Source organism: Alligator sinensis, unplaced genomic scaffold (genome assembly GCF_000455745.1).
Source record: "Alligator sinensis unplaced genomic scaffold, ASM45574v1 scaffold1676_1, whole genome shotgun sequence".
Lineage (NCBI taxonomy): Eukaryota > Metazoa > Chordata > Crocodylia > Alligatoridae > Alligator > Alligator sinensis.
In genome coordinates this window covers 27,786-45,145 of record NW_005843223.1, presented here as the reverse complement: position 1 = coordinate 45,145, position 17,360 = coordinate 27,786, and the positions used below count along the sequence as shown (strand labels likewise).

Below are 17,360 nucleotides of genomic sequence, written 5' to 3'. Positions count from 1 at the left end.
AACATTAGGAAGAACTTCTTCACAGTTCGAGTGGCCAAGGTCTGGAACGGGCTCCCAAGGGAGGTGGTGCTCTCCCCTACCCTGGGGGTCTTCGAGAAGAGGTTGGATAGGCATCTAGCTGGGGTCATCTAGACCCAGCCCTCTTTCCTGCCCATGCAGGGGGTCGGACTCGATGATCTATTGAGGTCCCTTCCGACCCTAACATCTATGAATCCAGTCCCGCCCTCCATCCCCAGGTCTGGTCCAAAGGGATCAGGCCGGCCCTGAGCTGGGGGAGGAGTGGGGCTGGACAGGGAGCTGGCTGTGCCCGACAAACCTGACGCTGTCCCTCTGGTCGCTGGTGCAGACCCTGTGCTCTTTGGACCTGCACGGCTGCAGCCGGGTCTCAGCAGCCGCGCTTATGGACCTGCTGGAGGGGCTGCCACTGCTGACGGGGCTGGACCGGGCAGAGACGCAGGCCGGCGGCAGCTGGACATCTCGGGCTGCCGCAGGGTGACATCAGAAGCCCTGCTGCACCTGGCCTATGACCCAACAGCACGCGTCCCGTGCTGCCCGGCTTTGCGGGTGCTGCTTGCCAGTGGCATTGAACCGCAGGGGCGAGCCGCAGACTTGGTGGGGGCCTTGGCCTTCCTGCTGCTGGCGCTGCCCAGCCTGGAGGTGCTGGCCAGCAGCTGCGTCATGGAGGCCTTGTGCCTCATCCACACCCAGTGCTTCCAGGATCCCGGGGCCACGGCGCCACCAGGGTTCCCCTCGCTGAAGGAGCTGGCGCAGCACCGGCAGGGCGGCCAGACAGGCAGCAGGGACGCATGGCTCACGCTGCCCCTCAAGCGGGTGGACGAGGTGGAGGAGCCCTTCCTCACGACCCTCTGCGCCGTGTGCCCGGAGGCAGAGGAGGTGACCGTGGCTCTGAACGACGGCCCCAGCGCGTGCTGGGACAGCCTGGCATGGGGGCGCCTTTCCTGCCTGGTGCTGCACTGCACGGGGCCCCGAGGGCGGGGGCTGGCTGAGACGGTGCCCCTGGTGCAGAGCCTGGGGCCGAGGCTGCGCTCCCTGGCCCTGCACGGCTTCACCTACGACGACGAGCTGTCCCTGAGTGCCCTACTGGACAGCTGCCCCGGCCTCCACACCTTCAGCACCCACCTGTGCACCCCCGCTGAGCCTCCCTGGACGCCAGATGGAGATGCCGAGCTGCATGGCTGGGCCCCCAACCTCGTCCACCACAGCTTCCCCCAGCTGCAGCACTTCAGCCTGGCTCTGTCCTGCACCCAGGGGCCCCTGCCCGGCCAGCACGTGGCAGTCCTGCGGGCCATCCTCGCTGCCGTGCTGAGCTGCGCCCCATGCCTGGAGACCCTGCAGCTCCTCTGCCTGCCCTTTTCCCTGGACGGCCTGTTCCAGGCAGTGCTGCAGGCGCCCGGCCCAGTCCTGTGCCACCTGCGGGAGCTCTCGCTGGCCGAGAGCCAGGTGTCCAGCAGCACCGTGCGCCTGCTGCTGGCCTCGGATGGGCCCCTCCGCACCCTGAACCTGGTCGGCTGCCGGGACATCCACCGCCGGGACTACGACCAGTTCGTCCGCACGGTACAGGAGCAGCAGCTGCAGCTGGACATCACCTGGCAGTGATGGGGGACTCCAGACACAGCACCGCAACTGCTCCCCTCCACCTGCTGCCCCAGATCACATCCTGGACATGGGGGCCAGTGAGGCAGCCACGTTTAATAAAGCAGAGAGAATGGGGTCCCTTCTGTACAACGGCCCTGACAGCATCTCTGCCAAGCATCTGTGTTCAGCTGAGCGATGACTGGGGGGTGGGGGCAGAGACACCCAGGACCGGAAAGGAGACCTAGCCACTGTCTGCTCCCAGGCTCGCAGGGGCTGGGGCTGGGATGGGGGCCGGGGATGCTGCATCCCAAAGGACAGCAAGGAGCCAGGGCCCGGGTTGGAGGAGTTGCTGGGTGTGTAGGCACGAGGCTGCAGTGTGCAGAGGGTCAGGGCAGCGTGCAGAAGCCCGTTGCCATGTTGCAAGCATTACAGGGAGCAGCGAGGGGGTGTGGGCACCGCCTGCCCTGCCAGGGGCTTGGGGTTGCTCTGAGCTGCGGGAGTTTGGAGGCGGACAGCTGAGGGAGCCGGGGGGGCTGGCGTAGGGGCTCACCTCCCTTCTTCAGGGACCCCGGCCTCCCCCAGCCCCAGCTCATCCCCGGTCTGCCTCCTGCGGCCCAGAGCTGTGGGGGCTTTACTCAGGCCCTCGCCAAGGCCAGTCAGCTGCTCGGATACCTCCCACAGCTTGCGGGCAAGGACTGGGTCGCGGGCAGGTGCCACAGGCAGCACTAAGGCACAGTCACTGTCGAAGTACTTGCCCGTCACGCCCGAGACCTCCTCTGAGACGGCACAGTAGATGGTGCTGGTGGCGCCCTCCTTCGGGGTCTGGGAGGGACACTGGGGTCAGCGCAGCCTGGGCAGCCCCTGCCATCCTACCCACAGTGGGGGCGGCTCAGGGACCCAAAACCTCACCCATCCCCAGGCACGGGTGCAGCCCAGCGCCCTCTCTGCACATGCACTCAGCCACTGCCCCCCGGACAGTCCAGCAGACGCCCCCAACCCCCACCCTCACCTTTATGAGGAGTCCAGCCAGGGTGAAGAGGGCACGGGCTGGCCAGCTGAAGTGGCGCATGATCTCTGTCCGCACCACACCAGGGTTCAAGGCATTGACGGTCACCCCTGCAGAGGCAGAGCACAGCATGGCACCAAAGTTGGTCTGTTCCCATGGTAGGGACAGGCTGCAGCCACCGCCCCGGCCTGGGGGGCCCAGGCATTGGGCGGGCGCTGCCCTGATGTGCCTGGCTCTGACTCCTGGCTCAGGGGCCGGGCTAGGGCCCGTGCAGGGTAGTTCCCTAGTCCTAGGCGCAGGGAAGCATTGAGCAGCCGATGTCTCTGCCCAGGACGGGGGGCACTGTGCACCCCCAGCTGATTAGGAGCCAGCACCGTGCTCCAGTTGCCAATGACAAGTCTGAGTTGGCCCCACGCACCTGCTTGCCCAGCTCCTTCTCCGGGCTCAGTCCACCCCCATCCAGCCAAAGGGGGCATGGGGATACCCCGGGCAGAGCAGAACGAACCCCTGCTCTGGGGACCTCATCCCCCCAGAACAGCCCCTACCTCACGGGGGTGGGGGCAGCAGGCATCATACCCTGTGCCTGCAGGACATAGGGGGAGAAGGGGCAGGGGGCTCTGGGACCCCACGGACCTGTGCCTTGCAGCCGCCTGGCCAGCTCGTTGGTGAAGAGGATGTTCATAAGCTTGGTGCTGTTGTAGACGCGGTAGACGTTCGGGGGCTTCTTCCTGCCCGTCAGCTCCTGCAGGTCAATCTTGCCTGTCTTGTGTTTGAACGAGGAGACGTTCACGATGCGGGCAGGAGCCGACCGCCTCAGCAGATCTGCGCAGCAGGGGCATAGGGAGCTCACGTCACAGCCAGGTGTTGGCAGCGGGGGCCAGGGGCAGGAGTCTCGGCTGGGGGAGCCCTGCAAACAAGGCCCGGGGGCCATGGTACATGCAGCAGCCTAGCACGGAGCGGGGCAGCCCCAGCCGAGTCTTACCCAGCAGCAGGTTGGTGAGCAGGAAGGGGCCCAGGTGGTTGGTAGCAAAGGTCACCTCCAGCCCCTCGGCTGTGATGGAGAAGGGCAAGCCTGGAGGAGAAGAGCACAGATGGGACTAGGCTGGTAACAGCGGGACGGGGGGCACAGGGAAGGGACCCTCTGGGCCATCATGGTGCTGGGAGCAGGTGCCCAGGGGCTGGGAAGCTGGTTCCCCGCAGCCTGGGGGCCTGGGATGGGACCTGGCCCAGCACGGGGACATCCCAAGCAGCCCCTGGACCTGGACTCAGGTGCCCATTTGCCCTGGCGGCTCAAGCCCTGCTCTGGCTGGCAGGTGCCAGGGTCCCAGCTGCCTCTCCCAGGCCAAGCAGCTCCTTGCCCCTACCGGTCAAGCCCGCGTTGTTGACCAGGATGTCCAGCCGCTCCTCCTCCTGCAAGACCTGGTGGGCGAAGTGCCGCACAGAGGCCATGGAGCTGGTGTCCACCAGCCGCAGTAGCACGTGCGGGTTGCCCGTGGCCCTCTGGATCTCCACCACGGCCGCCTGCCCTCGCTCCTGGCTGCGGCAGGCCAGGATGGTCCGGGCGTTTCTGCGTGCCAGGTCCAGGGCCACACACTTCCCGATGCCTGCAAACACGGGGCTGCATCACCCCCGTGCCCACCTGGCCAGCCCCCTGCCCCTGCCTGCCCCTGTGCCGCCCCCACCCGGGGTCCCCGGGGCCAGGACAGCAGCCCATAGCAGAGCAGGGGGCTCAGCCCGGTGCACTCTTGCAGGCGCTGCAGAAGACGGGGTTTCCAGAAAGACTTGTGCAGCCCCGAACTTGAAGAAGCAGGGTGCGGGGCTGACCCGGAGAGAAGGCAGAGCACAACGAGCCAGCTGGGCCAAGGGCGTCGGGTCAGTGCCCGGCTTGGGCAGCCCTGCCACAGGGAGGACCATCTGGACTGGGACTCACAAGCTCCGTGTCCAGGGGCAGCACCTGCCACCCCCAGCCCTGCTGCATCCTCCACCCTTGGCTCCAAGGGATATGCTCATCCCCAGAGCCGTTCTCTTTCCAGTGGTGGAAGGATTGCAGAAAAGCTGCCAAGTGTTTTCCAGGGCCAGAAGGCTGTGTTCTTTCCCTTGGACGCTTGCCATTCCCAGGGGAAGCATGAGCGCCGAGCAGCCCAGCAGAGGGGCATGGTCTGGGGATCCTGCTTCTGGGCGGAGGGCTGGATGCAGGCTGGCACCATGGAGAGGGGAGGAATCAGGGAAGAGGCCTGTCCAGAGTTCATGCAGGAGCCCAAGCATGGCACAGGAGTCCGGGAGGCTCAGTGCTGCGAGGCTGGAGGCCAGATCCCTGCCACATGGTGTGGCCACGTCGGGGTTGGCCCATAGGCTCTCCCCGGCACTGGCACCAGCTTGCAAACCACTGGCAGGCAGAGCCAGGAATGGGCATGACCAGATCCGTCTGCAGGGGAGACGGCCTTGATCAGTGACTCATTAACCAGCATGGGGCAACGGGCAGATGGGAGGGGATGGGGAGCAACAGTGGTGTTTGTCCCCTGGGCCTGGCTGCCGCTGGCTGGGGCACCCCTAGGTCTCTGACCCCTTCGCCACTTCCCAGCCCCTGCCCCTGTCCCCATCACCCCCACCCCAGTGTGGGGAGTGCACGGGGCTTGGGAGCAGCTGCCCTGCTCTGCTGCCCCCACCCCGCCGGCTCTTCCCCGAGGGGCACAGGACCCAGCGGTGCATAGTACAGCCCTGGGGCTGCTCTGCATCTGTTGGCAGCAGGAGCAGGTGCTGCAGAGCCGGGGTGACGCGAGCCCGGGCGGCAGCTTGGGATCAAGGTCCCGGCAGGCAGGGGTGGGCGTGCAGGACCCTGGGGAAGTCACATCCAGTCCAGCCCCAACTTGAGGCAGGATCCGCCCTGCCTGTCCACACCAGGAGTGGGCAAAATGCGGCCGGGGGCTGGATGCGGCCCGCCAGGCCATTCTATCTGGCCTGCGGGGCCCCTAAAAAATTTAGAAAATTAATATTTATCTGTCCTGGGCTGCCTGTCATGCGGCCCTCAATGGCTTGCCAAAACTCAGTAAGCAGCCCTCTGCCCAAAATAATTGCCCGCCCCTGGTCCACACCATCCCAAGCAAGCCCTGGTCTGACCTACTCATAGTTTCATAGATGTTAGGATCGGAAGGGACCTATTAGATCAGCGAGTCCGACCCCCTGCCCTGGGCAGGAATGAGTGCTGGGGTCAGATGACTCAGCCATTTGTCTGTCCAATCTCCTTTTAAATGCCTCCAAGGAAGCGGACAGCACCACCTCCCTTGGAAGCTTATTCCACATTTTGGCAACCGTCACTGTAAAGAATTTTATCCCGATGTCCAGTCTGAATTTGCTCACTTCCACTTTGTGGCCATTATTTCTAGTGACCCCGACAGGCGCCCTTGCGGAGGCTGAAGAGGTTCAGGTCTCCCAATCAGTCCACATCGGGTTTTTTCTGTAGGCCTTTAACCGGACAGGTGGCCCTCCTCTGGACCCTCTCCAAGCCATCCACATCCCTCCCAAAGTGCGGTGCCCAAAACTGGACGCAGTACTCCAGCTGTGGCCTGACCAGTGCTGCAGAAAGGGGAAGCATCACCTCCCTGGACCTACTTGTGCAAGAAAGGGTGCGGTTGGCTTTACTTATTACCACATTGCACTTGTGACTCATGTTCATTTTGGAGTCAACTACGACTCCAAGATCCCTTCCTGCAGTCGGGCTGCTTAGAGCAGTGCCTCCCAGGCTGCAGGTGTGTTGATGACTGTTCCTCCCCAGGTGTAACACATGACATTGATCTTTATTAAACTGCATTCCTAGCAGGACAGCACAGAACAAAGACCCCCAGAGCCCCCAGCCCTGGACATCCAGGGGGATGAGGATGAGGATGCCAGTGTCCTGCCGCTGCCAGGGGGGGTTGATGTGCTCCAGAGACCCCAGGCTGAGCATTGGCACAGCCCAGTCCCATCTCCAGCTGCGGCTGCAGCAGCACCAGCGCCTCTAAGAAAGTAGAAAAATAAACCCCAACACCTACAGGAGCAGGACAGGAGAAAATCCCTTGCTGGCAGAAGGCAGCTCAAGCAGGCAGGCAGAAAGCAGGAGAGGCAGGAGCTGAGGAATTGCAGCTGCAGTTGGGGGAGACCCCCTTACAGGGCCCGGCCCGTGAGGCTGGGGGTCACCCCTGCTGTGGGGGGCAGGGGGCTGCCAGGCCTGCAGGGGCAGAGGGCACAGCGGTGCATGCAGGAGCAGCGAGCGAGCGGGGCTTTCCCTCTGCCCTTCTCCCTGCCAGCAGCTCCCAGACGCTGTCCTGGGGGTGAGGGCAAGAGGACAGGAGCTCCCCACCACGCTCCACCCCACCCCACCCCACCCCACGCCAGGCAGGTGTGGCCCCGGCCGCCCCCAGACTCACCGCTGTTGGCCCCAGTGACAATAGCCGTCTTGCCGGACAGGTCAGTGGGGCAGTGCCTGGGCTGCCAGGACCATCTCCTCTTGACCCAGAGGAGCAGGGCCAGCCCCAGCGTGGTCACACACCAGCCCGGGTGGCTGCAGACGCTGGCCAGCTCCATGGCAGGGGGGGCCTGGGGCACAGGGGTCACAGCAGGCACCGTCCCAGGCCAGGCTCCAGCCCCAGCTGTACTGCCCCGTACAGCTGGGGCACCCCCGGCAGCCTGGCTCCTGGCTCCCAGCATGCAGGGGAAGGTGTTTTACACTCACATGGGGAGGAGCCAAGGGCTGGGCGTGCAGCACCACCGTCCCATGCTTAGACAGTCCTGGGTGCATGCTTTTAAGACTGTTAGACAGAAGTTTTTACATTTGCCCCAGGATTACTGGTGGGAACAGCAGACTTGCAGGCAAGGGGCTGCTCTCCAAATAAACAAGCTTATCGTTCTATAGCTTAACTCCTTGGTCTCTGGAGAACAACACGTGGCACCAGGAGCGCGGTGCAAAGAAAGACACACAAAAATGTCAATCGGGACTCATAGTAGAGATGATATTTTTCATTCAACCAACAAGATTCTTGCCAAAAAATCTTTACAAAAAACATGGAGCATTTCAGAATTGCAGAGGAGTCCAAGCTGGCCAGCAATGCAGCAGAAACCTGGAAGAAATTTAAGCAGATCTTCACCATATATAGGATAGCCAGTGGAGCTACAGAGAAGGAAGATTCATTCAAGGCTGCTATTTTTTTTTTAATAATTTTTAATATATATTTTTTTTATAATAGCCTACAACTGTCAGAAGCAGAAGAGAAAAGCTATGACAATAATAAAAAAGTTTGAGGAATATTGCATACCCAAACAAAACGAAATGTTCGAATGGCACAATTTCCACAGGAAACAGCAGCAAGAATGTGAGACAATAGAGAAGACAAGGTTCCTTGGGTGAATGTGATATCTTTTATTAGACCAACCCAAATGGTTGGAGAATAGTTATTAAGCAAGCTTTCGGGTTCAAAAACCCTTCGTCAGGCTCAGGAAGCTGCAGCAGTCGGTGTGCGCTCTTCCTGGATGGGATAAGAAGTGAAGAAGCCAGGGGCTGGGCTGGGCTGGGCTGGGCTGGGCGGGGGAGTCAGTTGCCAGGCAGATTATAATGTAACAAAAATCCAATGTCTATGTTTAGTCCCTGATCTCTCAGTCCTGATCCTCAAGGAAAACTTACACAACACTTCCCAGAGTCGAGCCTATGAGCTCCATTTCATCAGCCTGCTGGATACTAGAGATCATGGACTAAACATAGACATTGGATTTGTGATACATTACAATCTGCCCGGCAGCTGACTCCCCCGCCCAGCCCAGCCCAGCCCCTGGCTTCTTCACTTCTCATTCCATCCAGGAAGAGCGCACACCGACTGCTGCAGCTTCCTGAGCCTGACGAAGGGTTTTTGAACCCGAAAGCTTGCTTAATCACTATTCTCCAACCATTTGGGTTGGTCCAATAAAAGATACCAAATTCACCCAAGGAACCTTGTCTGCCTATGTCCTTAGACCAACACGGCTACAACCCAAACCCAGACAATAGAGAAGTTTGTCAAAAAAAGCTACAGATTCACACACTGATTTGTACCGGTCATTCTTACATTACAGGGCAATACCCATGCAGTATGGATTTTCTCCAGCAGAAATGCTATTTAATGGGAAACGTGACACCAGGTTACCAAGTCTTGTGGATGATACTCATCAGAATGAAACACAAAGCATGAAAACATTTGAAAAATTTGAAAACCTCAAACAAAAATGGTACCATGACAGGGTTTTCAGGGAGTTACCACAACTGCACAACAAAGACATGGTGCTTATTTCAGACGGACGAACGGGGAAACTAAAAGCACTAGCTTCCCATCAAGTAGCTCCCAGCTCCTAGCAAGCGGCCACACTGGGAGGACAGGTGTTGAGAAGGAACAGGTGACACTTGTAGCTTGTAAAGAGGAGAAAAGAAACAGCATCACAAAATTCACCAAGGGGAACAGAGCTAACGACAAAGCAACAAGAAACAGCAGAGGAGATGGGAAAGGACACAAAAGTAGAGACTCTGAACAAGGAAACCAAACAAGAACTGATCCAACAAGGATTAAGAATGCAGAGACACTGAGAAGACCACTTTGAGGGAAAAAGCCAACACAAAGACTAATAAAGACCTGTTAAAATGTGCTTCAACTATGGGTTGAACTAAACTGCCAATGTTAGTATTACATGGGGATATGTTACATGTAAAGGGGGAAGATGTGTGGATCCCTTTAAGGTAGTTGTAGCCGTGTTGATCTAAGGACACAGGCAGACACGGTTCTTTGGGTAGATGCGATCTCTTTTATTAGAGCAACTAAATAGTTGGAAAAAATTGTTCTTTGCAAGCTTTCAGGCACAAAGGCCCTTCTTCAGGCAGGGGGAGAGTCTGCTGATGTTTGTGTGCTCTCCTGGGTGAATAGAAATGTAAGCCGATACGCAAAATGCAGGTCTGTAAAAGTGCACGTGTGTGGCAGCGAGGCTCAGAGGGGATGGGACACGATAGGTGTGAGGCGGAAAGGGGGGATGTAGAACTGGTGGTGGAGTGCAGCTGGGAACATGCAGACAGCTTCCTTGGGGTTATCAGAACGGCAGGTTATAATGTGCCATAAACCCAAAGTCTATACCGGGTCTTCATAAAGTCCTTGTGCACAGCCTAAGTTATTAAAGTTTAAAAGTGCACAAGGACTTTATGAAGACCCCGTATTTAGTCCATGGTTTTGCGTATCCAGTAGATTTATGAAGTGAAGTTTGTAAAGCGTGTTGTGAATTCCCTTTGAGGATTAGAACTGAGCCGGGAGAGTGAGTGGTTGTCTCGTGAGAAGTGGGCACCCACCGGGCAGTGGGTATTTTTGTCTTTGATAGTTGTTCGGTGCTCGTTCATCCTGGGACGCAGTTGTTGTTTGGTTTCTCCTACATATCTTCCATTCAGCGCGCCGGATGAGTGTAAGCGGCCGGTGACGTGCCTCCTGGAACCGGGCTGCCTCTCCGCTGGAAGTGTAGTGTTCTGTCTTTCAGAACTCCCCGGCCGTGCCTCGATGTTAGTGCGAGAGAGGGACCAAACACTTTTGGGAGACAGAAGGATTGGCGAAAGGCTCAGCTTATCTTCGCAGGGCTCCAGCATGCCCACCCCCTGCCCTAACCACAGCAGATGTCCGGGGCCTGTTGTTGCTTGCCTACTGGACTGAGGGTCTTATGGGCTCCTTTGTCGAGTGGTCCTCTTCTAAGTCAGCTGTTGGCCCGTTCTTCCCCGCGCGGGTCCCAAGACAGCCACCTCTTAGTTCTAGTCCTGCCCTTACCTTCAGCGTCGGGACGGATTTACCCCTCCTTGAGGTGTAATCTCATCCTTGTCTCCCTTCTCCTCCTTCAGGATCCTGAAGCAGTTCTCGCCACCCCTCGGGCCTGAACTCTCCTCCATCTCCTCGCTGGCTCTCTCCAGGTAAATCTGGGGACCAGGGCTTTCCTCCAAGCCCCGGGGTCGGTTCCTTCTCCCGTCGTCTCTTGACATCCTCTCTATCGTCATCCTGTTCCCCTTCTCTCCGAACTGACCCCCGATGCTCCCTCAGCATCCCTTTAAATTAACTTTTCTTCCCAGCTGTGCCCATCTGACTCCCTGCCATCTTGACTCAGCTGTTCTCCTTTTTCTTTTTCAGCGCGGCTTTTTTCTTCTTCTTCTGCCGCACCGCTATCCCTGTCCCGAGCACAACCTCCAGCAGCTGGGCTTGCCGCAGCAGCCTTTGAACTGCCGTGGCCCCAGCTGTTTTTTTAATTAGTTGGGGCGTGATGTCTTTTCCACTTTGGCTCCACGCGCTTTCTTCAGCATCTCTGGGTTTCTTTTCCTTGTATTCTTCTCCGCTTTCCTGTGGCAGGGTGTTTCAGCCACCCTGTCACAATGAGATATATTACATTTCTGAAGGAATTTACAAAACACTTGTTGTAGACAAACCTACAACCTTCAATTCATAAATCTACTGGATACAAAAAATCATGGACTAAATATAGATGCTGGATTTATGGCACATTATAACCTGCCTGCCATCTGATAACTCTGGGGAGCCTGTTTTCATCCTGGCCCACACCTACCACTTCCTACTCCCTTTGATCCTCACTGCCACACATTTGCATTTTCACAGACTTGCATTTTGTATTGGTTTCTATTATACCCTGGAGAGCACACAAACAGCAGCAGACTCTCCCTATGCCTGAAGAAGGGTGTTTGTACCCAAAAGCTTGCAAAGAACAATTTTCCCAACTATTTTGTTGGTCTAATAAAACAGATCACATCTACCCGCAGAACCTGGATACTTTCAAGAGTGTTCTGTAGAAGTTGTACCATTTGCCCAGGGTTGCTGGAGGAAACAGCAGACCTGCAGGCAGGGGACTGCTCTCCAAATAACCAAGCTTTGTTGTTCCATAAACTGAACTCCACGAGTCGTCCCAGAGCCCAGCAGACACCTAAAGTGCCCCCAGTGGCCTGTTATCTGACTTGGCCTGACTGCCAGGGGCCAGCGGCCCCACCTGACCCTGGCGGGCTGCCCTGAACACCTCTTGGGAACAGCAGCTCTCAGGGAAGCCCGGCTGAAAAGAGCAGGGTGGCTGGGGCTGGGGCTGGGGCATCCTTGAGCTGCTGCCTGCAGGGCTGTGAGCACCCACTGCAGTGCCATGCCCACTGCCTGTCCCCCGGCAGGCTCCAGGCCTCTTTGCACCCAGGCTGACAGTTGCAAGGGAACGGACCTTCAGTCTCCCATGGTCTTTTTGGTCGCCCTTCTCTGCCCTTTTCCTAATTCTGCGATGTCCGTTTTGAGCTGTGGGGACCAGAACTGCCCTGGAGGAATCCCAGCTCTGGGGGGAAGAAGGGGCTAAGGCGCATGTGGGCACCTATATGTCTATCCAGGTGAACAGGTGATGGGGCAGGGGGCACGGGGCAGATGTACAAGAACAGGTGGGAGCTGGGTGCAGAAGAAGCCTGAAGACTCGTGGGGTCCCCCCTCTCATGGCAGCGGGTCACGGGGCCCGGGGCAGTGGCTGGCTGGGGGGTGTCTCCATACCCGTGTAGGCCGCCCATCATAAGAGGTCCTGGGAGAGCAGCACTGTTTGCAGCTGCAGAAACCCTCCCCTGCTCGTCAGTCAAGGCCACGCGCTGGAGCTGATAACAGCTCGGGGGGGAGTGCCGGGTCAAAGAGCAGCTCCTGGCCTTACCAGTGGATAAGGAGCTGGGAACGATGCTCCATTTTCAAGGCTTCGGTCGAGGGGGGTCGGACAGAAGGAGACCGGGGCTGCAGCATCTGCCCTGTCCCTTGCTGGGCGCTGTGGGCAGGTGAGAGGGAGAGGCTGGGCCGCAGCACCAGCGTGGCGGTTCTCAGCCTGGCGCCATGGCCCCGGGGTGCCAGGAGATCCTGGCAAGGCTGCCGGTGCATGGCAGGCCATGTTAGCCGTGTTCGGGGTGCACACGTGACTCACCGGTCAACCCAGAGATTGCCCAGAGGGATCCAGAGCGTTAGAAACATCCTGGCCTGCTGCTGCCAGCTTGCTGAGTGCTTTGCAACAGAGTCCCAGAGCCGCGGGGCTGGCAGGGACCTGCGGGCTCGCATCCAGTCCAGCTCCACCTGAGGCAGGATCAGCCCCATCCAAACCAGCCCAGACAAGCCCCGTGTCTGAGCTCTGAGCAACACGACGCAGTCGCCCCAACACACCCCTGGCATCTCTCCCACCCCTGGCCCCGGGAAACAGGGGGGCTACGACCACCAACATCCTGCTGCTGCCAGGGGGGTCATGGATGCTGCAGAGACCCCCAGCCCAGGCCGTGCCCCCGCTGCAGAGGAAGGCAAAACCCCCCAGTGAGGACCAGTCTGAGCAGGGGCGAAATCCCTGCCTGCCCCAGGACAGTGTCAGGCTAAGCCTGAGCGTGGGGCAAGACCCGCCAGCTGCTGGCCCGATTTTAAGAATCAGCAGCTGATAATCATAGATTTCATAGACATTAGGGCTGGAAGGGACCTTGCAAGATCACTGGGTCCAGCCCCCTGCCTGTGGTGAGCATGTTTGTTATTACCCTGAAATAAAATAGTTAGGTTAACAATAATTTGGATTATTAAGAAGTATTAGCTTTGCAGCTGAATACAAGGCATGACCTGTGGCCTAGCAATGCCGCTGAGCACAAGGCAGATTGATAGCTAAGCCTTTGCTTGTGTCAAGTAATCATTATAACTGTGTTAACCATTTTCTGAGTAAAATGCAGCAAGTGAATCTGTGTCTGTGTGCTGTAAAAATCAGCGACAGCAAGGAACAAGATAAGACAAAGAAGCCATTGTTCTAAGTACAGTGATCGTGTCCTTGAGAAGGATCTACTACTGTGCAAGTTCTTGCTAACCTATCATAATGTTACTGTTACTTACCTTTTAGCTTTTAGAAAGTGCTAGTTCAGCTTCATAGAAATATGCTGTTATGAAGGTCTGTGAAGCACTGCCCAAGTATTGCTTTTGTTAACCCTGTAGTCTTGCCTTGTTGTAAAAAGTATAAAAGAACGCCCCACCCTTTAGGGGGGGGCCATTTTGCCTCTTTGCTGGCTTAATGGTCATTGCTCGAGCAAATATACTGCGGTAAAACTTTACCCGTGTTGTCTGGTTCCTATGCAGCTAGACAACGAACTCCAGGGAGTTTTCTCCCACCATATGCCCAAGGGGCAGTAGGTCAGCTAGGGTCAAAGGACCCCAGCAAGATAAACATCCAAATGCTTCTTCAAAGCATCCAGAATAGCTGCTTGCACCACCTCTGGGGGAGTCTGTTCTAGGCCTTGGGAGCTCGGACAGCAAAGAAGTTTTTCCTTATGTCCAGCCTAAAATGGACTTGCAGCACTGGTGATGCGAAGCAGGTGCCATGAGTTGCCTGCGGAGCCAAGGGGGTGTTGAGCCCTTTTAACACCTTTCCTACAGGTTGGGATGGACTCCCCTTGTGCTTCTAGGATTGCTTCCTTAAGGAGCAATCACTCTTCATTAACTCCCCTCCCTGTGAAATCATGGCCTCTCAGGGCCTCAAGAACAGGCCTCCTGAGCTTATGACAGTCGGCTTTCCTAAAGTCAAGGACGACTGCATTGCTGACTGACTTGCCAGCTTTGCAATGGATAGTGAAGGCGATCAGCTCGTGGTCAGTGTCTCCCAGCTTCCCTTCGATTCTTTGGTCGCTGATTGGATCAACCCCTGTGGCCAGCACCAGGTCCAGCAGCGCCTTGCCTCTTGTCGACCCATAACCTTCTTGAGACGGGTAGAGCTCGTCCACCCATGTGAGGAAGCTTTGCGATCGATTGGTTTTGGCCGAGTGCTCGTCCCTTGTGCAACATCCCTAAAATGACCTATCTCAACACATCCCGTCGATCACTCAGGGACCTTTATTGATGCCCAGGGGCAGCATGTGACAATGAGCCACCCAGCAAAGGCTCTCAGCATACGCTGCGCCCAGGGATGCACACAGGAAGATGGATGTCTGAGCAGCCCATGATCGTCATCTGCGGGGCTCTGGCTTCAGTCTGCAGTGGAAGTTGCTGACTCTTTCTGCTCCTCTCCCGTGTTAAACCTTTAGTCCATCCATGGTGTCCCCAGCTGGTGCTCATTCACTGATGGTCCAGTCCCATGTACCTTGTCCCGCTGACGGGGGGTTTCTATCCACGCATGCTTCATGCACCAGGCATCTGGTAAGATAGGGTTGTACAGCTGAAATTTTTCCATCCCTAATTGGGACTTTTAAGTACCAGGGCAGGTTAATTCCTACAGCTGCATTCTGGTCTTTGGCATGCGTGGGAGATGGGGTTGCTTCTCTGTTCAAGGCTCCTTCCACACTCGCTACGCCCCCACCAAAAAAGCATCTGTATCTCTGGAACGTGAGAACTGTGGTTACAAAGCTGCTCCCCTGCTTGGCTATAAGAGCCTGATGTTACTTTCTAGCATGTTCGTTAGCCACACTTAAATTGAATGTATTGAATGATAATCAATAAGCACTGAATATGCACTAAAATTCTAAACATTTGAAATGTTATCCATCACCAGCCAGGGCCCTGCGGGGTCGGTGCAGCAGGAGCATTGGCACAGCTCAGCCCCATCCCCAGCCTGGGCTGCGGCAGCACCAGCGCAGCTGGGGGAGGCTTCAAACCCCCTGAAGCATGGCACAGAAAGGGGAGAAGGGGGTAACACCTAGGACATAACACCTGGGATATCCCCATAGTAGGACACAGCCATCATTGCGGCCCTAGACCATGACCCCACCAGCAGCAGCAGGACGTTGGTGGCCGTGGCCCGCCCTGTATCCCAAGGGCAGGGGCGGGGGCGATGCCTGGGGCTGTGTTGGGGCGACTGTGTTGTATGGCTCCAAGGTCGAACACGGGGTTTGTCTGGGCTGGTTTGGACAGGGCTGATCCTGCCTCAGGTGGGGCTGGGACTGGATGTGATCCCGCAGCTCCCTGCCAGCCCCGCGGCTCTGGGACTCTGCTTCCCGAGGAAAGTATCAGCTCCCTGTTACAGGCTTCAGACCTGCTTGGGAGCAGGAGGGAGAAGTCCTGGGCGTGCTGCCTCAAGTCCCCGGCTGGCAAAGGGGATCCCGCTCCCCCTCCCCCTCCCCTCTGGGGCAAGGCTGACAGCCCCTGCTCCTCTGACGCCAGGAGCTGCAGCAGTTAATGCTGCTGCTGTTTGTGCTGCCCGTGGTGAGCTGTGCGGCCAGATGCCGGAGCCGCAGAAGCCCTGTCCAGCCCGGGGGCTATACCCCACACCCCACACCCCTGCCCCGACTCGTCTCCCGCTTCCACTGCAGGAGGCAGAGCACGGGGCTGGCCCTGCACAGCCCTGCCCAGCTTCTCATGCTTGAAACCAGGCTGGGGGGAGAGGGTGACGGAAGCCCTGCAAGCACAGCCACAGGGAAGGAGTATGAATGCGCCGGAGGGTGGGAGTCAGAGCTCCGGCCAGCACCGTGGGATCTGGGGAGAGCTGGGCCGGGGCTAACGGGGCACAGCGTGATGTGCAAGGTCCAGGGCAAGGATCCAGGGGACAACAAACAGCGCAGATTGTAAAGGGGTGGCCTGTTCCCGCCTGGTTCAGGGGCTGCTGCTGGGGAAGGCAAACGAGGGCACGGCTCATGGGCATCCCACGCAAGGGAGAGAGGACACTTCTGGGCTATGAGCAGGGGAAGGCTGAAGCCACAGCAGAGCCCTCCATCCGGTCGAATGCTGCCTTGAGTTCATTTGTCTGGCTGGGAGCTGAGCCCGCCCGCGGTGCAGCAGCTTGCTGCTTGGGGCCTTTTCAGCCAGGCTCCTGCCCCTTCCCGGAGCAATCCCCAGTACTGGCCAAGACAATTCCCCCAATTTGAACATGGGTAGATGTCTGGGAGGCACCAGACCACAAATGGCTGGTGCTGACTTGGTTAAGGAGCACTTGGAGGGGCTGGATGGGTACAAGTCAGCCGGCCCGGATGACCTCCATCCACGGGTGCTGAAGGAGTTGGCCAGGGTCATAGCTGAGCTGCTGGCACGGCTGTTTGAGCACTCGTGCTCTGGCCAGGCCCCCCGAGGACTGGAAAAGGGCCAGCGTGGTGCCCATTTTTAAGAAGGGAGGAGCCAGGTAACTTTAGGCCAGTCAGTCTACCTCTATCTCTGGGAAAAGACTGAAAAAAATCCTCAAAGAGTGCATTTGTGCAGGCCCAGCAGGGGAAACGATGCTGATGGGAAACCAGCACAGGTTCATTGCAGGTAGATCCTGCCTGACAAACCTGGTAGCCTTTTACGACCAGGTGACACACTGCCTGGACACAGGAGCGGAGGTCGATGTCATCTACCTGGACTTTAGGAAGGCCTTTGACACAGTTTTGCATCCTATTCTCATTGGGAAGCTAGCGGACTGTGGAGTGGACGCTTACACAGTCGGGGGGTGGCAACTGGCTCAGGGACCACACCAGAGAGTGGTGGTGGACGGGTCGGTCTCAGCCTGGAGGGAGGTGGGCAGTGGGGTCCCCCAGGGGTCAGTCCTTGGGCCCGTGTTATTTAATGTCTTCACCAGCGATTTGGATGAGGGTGTGGAGAGCACCCTGTCCATGTTCACAGATGACACCAAGTTCTGGGGCAAAGTTAGTACACCGGAGGGCAGGGAGAGGATACAGGCTGATCTGGACAGGTTGGAGCAATGGGCAGAATGAAACAGGATGCAATTCAACAAAGATAAATGCAAGGCACTCCACCTGGGGAGGAGGAATCCCAGCACACCTACAGGTTGGGGGACGACCTCCTCAGCA

At 57.8% G+C, this 17,360-nt stretch overlaps 2 protein-coding genes across 2 annotated transcripts in view; one reads left to right on the top strand and one right to left on the bottom strand.

The window, feature by feature from the left end:
- Positions 1-1,808, top strand: part of LOC102375911 — a 6,254-nt gene extending 4,446 nt beyond the window's left edge. The window contains 2 exon segments of the mRNA XM_025194500.1: positions 347-458; positions 461-1,808. Of these exon segments, the coding sequence (XP_025050285.1) occupies positions 347-458; positions 461-1,617 (1,269 nt within the window). The 3' untranslated portion in view covers positions 1,618-1,808.
- LOC102372616 (retinol dehydrogenase 13) lies at positions 1,691-7,356 on the bottom strand. Its single transcript, XM_006038001.3, has 6 exons — positions 7,006-7,356; positions 3,967-4,206; positions 3,585-3,674; positions 3,236-3,424; positions 2,606-2,712; positions 1,691-2,418 (listed from the first exon to the last, which is right to left on the bottom strand). The coding sequence occupies exons 1-6, from the start codon at positions 7,283-7,285 to the stop codon at positions 2,143-2,145; spliced, it is 1,182 nt and encodes a 393-aa protein (XP_006038063.2). The 5' UTR covers positions 7,286-7,356; the 3' UTR covers positions 1,691-2,142.
- Between the last annotated feature and the right edge of the window lie 10,004 nt (positions 7,357-17,360).